General features: G+C 45.7%; 1 protein-coding gene across 1 annotated transcript; it reads left to right on the top strand.

Annotated features, from left to right (window-relative positions):
* Nucleotides 1-995: 995 nt before the first annotated feature.
* On the top strand, nt 996-1,957 carry LOC105505484 (ADP-ribosylation factor-like protein 1). The gene has a single exon (XM_011933325.1). The coding sequence runs from the start codon at nt 1,106-1,108 to the stop codon at nt 1,649-1,651; it is 546 nt and encodes a 181-aa protein (XP_011788715.1). The 5' UTR covers nt 996-1,105; the 3' UTR covers nt 1,652-1,957.
* The last annotated feature ends 6,046 nt before the right edge of the window (nt 1,958-8,003 follow it).

Consider the following 8,003-nt stretch of genomic DNA (forward strand, 5'->3'; position numbering starts at 1 on the left):
CACGCACATGCACACACGGATGCAGACACGCACATTCACACACATATGCACATGTGCACACACACGGATGCAGACACACACATGCGCACACACACGGATGCACACACGCACATGCGCACACACGGATGCAGACACACGCATGCACACACACACGGATGTAAACACATGCACATGCGCACACACGGATGCAGCGCCACGCACATGCGCACACACGGATGCAGACACGCACATTCACACATACATGCACATGCGCGCACACACATGGATGCAGACACATGCACATGCGCACACACACAGATGCAAACACACACACGCACATGCACGCACACACACGCACGCACACACAGAGCCACCCTTACGCATTCCTGCGCGCTGATCCACTATGGTTTTCCGGTTTCCTTATCCCTGGGGGGAAAATTGTGTCCAAAAGGTACACCCAAGAAATGTAAGCTAAACACTGACAGAGGCCTTCCCTGGGACACTTGTCCCAACATGCTATGATTTGAAAAGATGGTGGGGGTCACTGAGAGACCAGGTCGGGGGAGAGAGAGGAGCAACAGAGTAGCCACTGATTTGGAGGTCTCAGGGCTTGGGATTTATGTAACAGATTTTCTGAACCTCAATCTCATGGAGAATGAATTCTTCTGAGGGAAAGCTATATCTTCTCTTTTGTAACCAACTATGAAAGAATTGGTCCACTAGCCCCTACAGTTTGCCAAATATACCCAAGGAAAGCACCCAGCTGTCTGTCCACCCATGCTTGTGGGGCAAAGGTTTATGAGGAAAATGGCATCCTCTCAATTCCAGGCAAACAGCCTGTTCATAAGGTACAGCACCGCTCAGGAGGAAGGGTGAACACTGGATTCAAATTCTAAACCCACACAGTCCCAGCTACTCGGGAGGCTGAGGCTTGAATGGTTGAGCCCAAGAGTTCAAGGCCAACCTGGGCAACACAGTTAAGACCCTGTCTCTTAAAAAAAAAAAAAAAAAGGGAGTCCGACGTGGAAGTTGCTGGCTGACTGGGCTTGCGAGGAAACCGCCTCGGAGCTGCCGCCGAAGGCCAAGGAATCACTGAAGATCGGCGAGGGAGGACAGGCGGTTCATCATGGGTGGCTTTTTCTCAAGTATATTTTCCAGTCTGTTTGGAACTCGGGAAATGAGGATTTTAATTTTGGGATTAGATGGAGCAGGAAAAACCACAATTTTGTACAGATTACAAGTTGGAGAAGTTGTTACTACTATACCTACCATTGGATTTAATGTAGAGACGGTGACATACAAAAACCTTAAATTCCAAGTCTGGGATTTAGGAGGACAGACAAGTATCAGGCCATACTGGAGATGTTACTATTCAAACACAGATGCAGTCATTTATGTAGTAGACAGTTGTGACCGAGACCGAATTGGCATTTCCAAATCGGAGTTAGTTGCTATGTTGGAGGAAGAAGAGCTGAGAAAAGCCATTTTAGTGGTGTTTGCAAATAAACAGGACATGGAACAGGCCATGTCTTCCTCAGAGATGGCAAATTCACTTGGGTTACCTGCCTTGAAGGACCGAAAATGGCAAATATTCAAAACATCAGCAACCAAAGGCACTGGCCTTGATGAGGCAATGGAATGGTTAGTTGAAACATTAAAAAGCAGACAGTAATTCAGTCCATTCTTCTCCCCTGAAACGAAGACTACATCACCTCTCTCCCTTTGGAAACAGTCAAGTGTACTTCACACTACTAGATGTTAAAACTATATGATCGTTGGCATATACTGACTGACTGCAATGTTTGTGGTAAATAGGGAAAAGAAATATTTGGTTGGAGGGATAATTCGATCGAATCACCTGAATGTTCTATGTAATGTAAAATATTCTTTTCTTGCTTTCTTGTGTTAAGGTATATATTCTATTTGTATGGAATTCTTATTCAAATACAGTTCTATTAAAGAATGTACTCCTATTGGATGAAAAAACCTATTTTTGAATAGTAGTTGCAGCTTGTTTGTATAAATACTAAAAAATATCTTAACAGATTTTTTTTCCCCTTAAAATGAATTATCTTTCCAAAGATTAGACTCAGTAGAGTAGGTGAGGAACATAGTGTGTATAATATAATCTTTATTTGCTTATCTGACCACTTTTTATTAAGCTATTTTGTTTAAAAGCTTTTGGTTATAGGCATGAATATTATTTTGATGGTTAACTTCATTGACTTATCTGTAATTGTCATTTTATAGTACTTTACAGTTGTCAAAAGAAAAATCTTATGTTGACCTAGCTGATCTGTACAGGAAGCTTGTGAAGTAGGTAGGACAGGTTATGATGTCTTCACTGTATGGACATGGACCCAAGTTGGCTTGCCCAAGGTCACCTAGCTAGTAAGGTGGGAATAAGACTCAAAGTAAAATTTTTGGTTCAGAAGCCTGACTTATGAACTATACTATATATTCCCAAAAATGTCAGTATTGACAACACAGTCTAATTCTTTAATAAAATTATGCTAATTAAAGCAAAAAAAAAAAAAAAGCATAATAGCATTTACATAAACTACAAAGGGAAATATAAATTTATATATCAAAAAATAAATGTTATAAGATAAACAAATAAATTCTAAATTCCTCCTCCCCTCTTCTAAGCTGTGTGACCTCAAGCAAGTTACTGATGCTTCCAATGTCCCAATGTCCCCTTTTTGAGATCTATGCAAAGTGGGGTTTGCAATAGCACTCACCCTCCCGGGGCTGCTGAAGGGACTAATTCTGTGGGCATGGAAAGTTCCCAGCACAGTGCCTGAGTTACAGTCAGCTATTATTGCTTATGATGATGGCAACCTATCTCCCTGATGCGGTGAAGGGAGGGACAGGCACACACCAGTGACAGCTACCCATCCTCGGGTGCCTGGAGTAGAAGAGCTGCTCAGAACTAAAGGCAGACACTGTTCTCCTCCTCGACAAAAACAAAGCCTTGTGAAATGCACACCTGCCTAATCCTCTCCTCAAACCTTGCTTTGAGTATTCTGGAACGGTGGTAGGGTTCTCTTCCTCAAAGAGGTAACCGATCAGAAACCTGGCAGGCAAAAAAAAAGAAGGGAGTGAGGGAATGCAAGCAGGATGGAGACAGAAGCAAAAAGAGAAGGGAAAAATCAAGAAGGCAAACGGGGAGGGCAGGAAAGCAAACAGAGTTGTCTGTTCATGCACAAAAGCCTGCTGGTGCTTCCTCCAGTGCAGGGAGCCTGCCCCACCGCCCGCCATGGTGCTAAGACAGCACCTCCTCAGGTGTGGTCCAGGGACCCATGCAAAGCCTTCACATCCCCACAGGCATGTGCCAGCACACAGCAGGGATGTGCCAGCACACAGCGGGGATGTGCCAACACACAGCGGGGATGTGCGGCACACAGCGGGGATGTGCGGCACACAGCGGGGATGTGCAGCACCATGGCTCTTGCAGAAAAGAGGAAAGAGCTGGAAGTGGACCTCCAGATCCCAGGGAGTGTCAACAGGGAAGTGGCTCGATGCCATTTGGACGCTGGCTGGAGCTCATTGCTTTAAACAGCCTCCCTTCAGAGGAGCATCAGGAAAGCGTACGTGGCCAGCAGGATGCAGTGCCAGGGAGAACCGCTTGGTGCGTACCATTCTAAGACATATTTTCATAAATCTGGAGGAAGATTAGGAGTCCTAAACCACAGTTAACCAATTTCTGGCCTAGTGTTTATATCAAAGTTTGCTTATAAGCCACTCAGCCTATGAAAATATTAAGGAAGTCACTGGGAATTTTATTTTATCCAAGGGGTGGAAGCAGTGCTAACACGATCTAGCCTGAGATTCAGCTGTGTCTGGCCATGTGCGACGACCTGGGGCCACAGTCACTGGAAAGAAGATGCCTGCAGGGCATTTAGTGTGTGCGAAGGAGGATGAGGGAAGTTTTCTCTCTCAAGCAGCCTGGGGAGAGGTTGAGGAGAAAGGAATGCTGTTGTTTGGGTGACCAGCCCCGGGGAGCTGTGTGCCCCTGAGTTCTGCGGAGGGAAGGGCAGATCGGAGCTGAGCAGCCGTTTTCATGATTGATCTGCTGCTTGGTGTCCAGCTGGCATGGGCGACACTGGAGGGGAGCGGCACATGACTCCACTTAGACATGGAACACAGTGTTCCCTGAAGCCGACTCCGGGGATGCGTGGACAGGACCGAGGTACCAGGAGGGTGTGTAATTTGGCAGGTTTGGGAGGTAACACCCTTGGCGGGGACTGCCCTCTTCTCGGGAAGAGCCCTGGAGGTGGCTGACATGGGAGCAGATGACATCCATGAGGCAGGCCAGGACCCAAGGGTATCCAAGGGCTGTTCCTGATGGGCACCTCCTAGACCCCTGGAACTGAATGGGTGGAACTCTGAGAAGAGACACGGCAAGCTGGTTAACACTGTTAAACTATGTAACCCTACAACACCAGCTGCTGAGGCCTGGAGAAACCCAGGTGTAGCCTTCAACACCGCCCCACACTGCCCCACCCCGCCTCCCCGTCCCCGAGACGCAAGAGGCTAGTGAGGACTGCAGTGTATGGTGGCAGACACTCAGAGATGCCGAGGCACAGGGGAGGAACAGGAAAGCAGGCTTCCCCGAGCCCAACAGCGAACTGCAAACACTTCCCAGCACAGAGAACCAGGGCTCTCTGGGAAAGGCTGACTCCAGGTCTGGGGCAGGAACAGACAATGTGACCCTGGGAATCTTATCACACCATACAGTAACACAGTCCTCAAAGGCCATGAGAATCACGCCAATGGGATGTAGGGCCCACCTCAAGCAGCTTTCACTGACCAAAGCTGGGAAAATGTAAACCCTAATAATAATAACTGGAATAAGCTGAAATGCAAATGTGTAAGTCCACATAATGCCACAAAACCAAATAAACAGAAAGCCCTATCTAGTTACCACTAACTGGAAACTGATAAATAAAAGGAAGAAACTGACATGGGTGTTATCTTCCCCCACGGACAGTACCACTAGGTAAACAAATAATGGACAGGGAGGAGTTCTCATTATACAGTCTAGCAAAGAAATTACAAACACAGATGTAATTAAAATATTACAATGCTGAAAGCCTAAAGAACTGGGAGATACAGACACTGAGTATCAATGGTTGCCTCCACCACAGAAACCCAGTGCTGTGTGCCTCCAGGTCAAAGAGTGTAGCACAGACCCCACGTGGCAAGCAGCCTTGCCCGTCCCTCAGAAAGGAAGAAACAAATCAAATCAGAATCTCACCAAGGTTCTACACCCAACTTCCCATTTGCAGGAAACACAGAGCACAGAGGAACACGGAAAACTACCCCACGGAGAGGCAAGCCACAAAATCCAGGCTGGAAAACAGTAAGGCAATTCCCAGCTCCCTTCACAAAAACCTGCACGCACAAGCCAACAAAATGACCAAAAGCAGAGGGAAAAAAGAAAACTCTGATTTTCAAGATTCAGTGGTTGTATGAATCAACCACAGTGGGTAACTTAATATATAAATCCTGAATTCAGAAAAACTATAAATACAGGTATAACATATATGAACCAGATGGAGATTTGAGTGATAATTAAATATGGATGCTCTTAAGGAACTTGTTAATTGTTTTTAAGTAAGATTTATGGTACTGTGAGTTCAAACTATCTTTTAGAGACTCATATTAAAATATTTATAGGTAAAATAAGATGATTTCTGGGGCCCATTTCGGGGGCGGTCATGGACAGGACAGGGGTGACCATAGGCTGATCGGATAAAGGCAGGGTGAGGGGCAGGCAGAGTTCATTATACTATTGAGTCTATTTACATATATTTGAACTTTACTGTAGTAATTTTTTTTAATTGGGCTAGGGTGAGAGGAAGGTGTCGCAGAGGAGGTTCCATGTGAACTGCATCTTACAGGGTATGAAGGCCGGATGGTGCTCTCACCGAGATAGCGCGGCGAGGACCCATGCGGGGAGTGAACCACCAGCCAGTCCCCTGTAGGACAAAGGCAAAAAATAGTTGAGGCTGGAGAGAGGTGGGAAGAAGCCAGGGCTCCAGGGAGACAAGGAGCCCAGCCATACTTGTGCTTCTGGCCCTGCAGGGACTCTGGTGACCCTGCAGATGGTGGCACTCATGGGACCATAACAGAGAGGGGCCTCCCAGGAAGGCACCACAACAGATGTGGCTGCTATGTGTGACTAACCACCCTGGTCAAAAAATAGGCTTGCACACTTTGGAAGACAGTTTGGCAGGATCTTACAAAACTAAACATACATTTTCTATACAGTCCAGCAAATGCACTCCTTGGAATTTATCCAAAGGAGTTGAAAACTTATATCCACACAAAAACCTGCACACAAATGTTCATAACAGCTTTATTCATAATTGCTGCAATGTGAAACAACCAAGATGTTCTTTGTCATGATGGACACATCCAAGGCAAACGGATTCACTGTGGTATAGCCTGACAATGGAATAGCATTCAATGCTAAAAAGAAATGAACTATCAAGTCACGAAAAGACATGGAAGAACCTTAAACACATATGACTAAGTGAAAGAAGCCAATTTGAAAAGGCCACACACTGAATGACTCCAACATTCCGGGAGAGGCAAAGTGATGGGAGACAGTAAGATCAGTGGTTATCAGGGGCTGGGAGGGAAGGGTGAACAGGGAGCGCACAGACAATTCCAAGGGCAGCAAAGCTATTCCATACAACACTGCCCAGAACACAGTGAGGTGAATGCTTTCATCAGACACATATATCTTGCTTTACTGCACTTCACACTGATATGCTTCACAGATACTGTGTTTTTTACAAACTGAAGGTCTGTGGCAACCCTACATCGAGCAAGTCTATCACTGTCATTTTTTCTAATAGCGCATGCTCACTTCATGTCTGTATGTCACATTTTGGCCATTCTCACAATATTTCAAACTTTGTCACTATTATGTCTTATGGTGATGTGTGATCAGCGGTCTTCGATGATACTAATCATTTTGGAGCACCAGGAACCATATAAAATGGCAAACTTAACGGATAAACATTGTGTGTGTTCTGACTTCCCCATCGCCCTCCCTCTCCTCAAGCCTCCCTATTCCCTGCGATACCACAATACTGAAATTAGGCCAATTACCAACCCTACAATGGCCTCTCAGTGTTCAAGTGAAAGGAGGAGCGGCTCATCTCTCACCTTAAATCAAAAGCTGGAAATGATTAAGTTTAGTGAGGAAGGCCAGTTAGCTAAGTGTGAATGCAAAGGAAAAGTTCTTGAAGGAAATTAAAAGTGCTACTCCAGTGAGCACATGAACGATAAGAAAGTCAAACAGGCTTATTGCTGATACAGAGAAAGTGTGAGCAGTCTGGATAGAAGATTAAACCAGCTGCATCATTCCCTTAAGCCGAAGCCTAATCCAGAGCAAGGCCCTTACTCTTCTCAATTCTATGAAAGCTAATCGTGTGCGAGGAAGCCACAGAAGAGAGGCTGAAAGCCAGGAGAGGTTGGTTCATGAGGTTTAAGGGAAGAAGCCACCTCCACATCATAAACGTGCAAGGTGAAGCAGTAAGTGCTGATGGAGAAGCTGCAGTGAGTTACCCAGAAGATCTAACTAAGATCCCTGATGAAGGGGGCTGCCCTACAGCAGCCTTCTATTGGAAGAAGATGCCACCTAGGACCATCATTGCTAGGGAGGATTTGCCAATGCTTGGCTTCGAAGCCTCAAAGGACAGTCGGATTCTCCTGCTAGAGGCTAATATAGCTGGTGACTTTAAGTTGATGCCAATGCTCATTTACCATTCCGAAAATCCTAGCACCCTTAAGAATGATGTGAAATCTACTCTGCCTGTGCTCTACAAATGGAATAACAGAACATGGATGACAGCACATCTGTTTACAGCACGGTTTACTGAAGATTTTAAGTCCGTGTTGAGACTGCTCAGAAAAAAATAGATATTCCTGTCAAAAGACTACTGATCACTGACAACACACCTGGTCACCCAAGAGCTCTGATGGAGATGCACAAGGAGGTGAACACT

The sequence above is a fragment of the Colobus angolensis genome, unplaced genomic scaffold (genome assembly GCF_000951035.1).
Source record: "Colobus angolensis palliatus isolate OR3802 unplaced genomic scaffold, Cang.pa_1.0 Scaffold126, whole genome shotgun sequence".
Lineage (NCBI taxonomy): Eukaryota > Metazoa > Chordata > Mammalia > Primates > Cercopithecidae > Colobus > Colobus angolensis.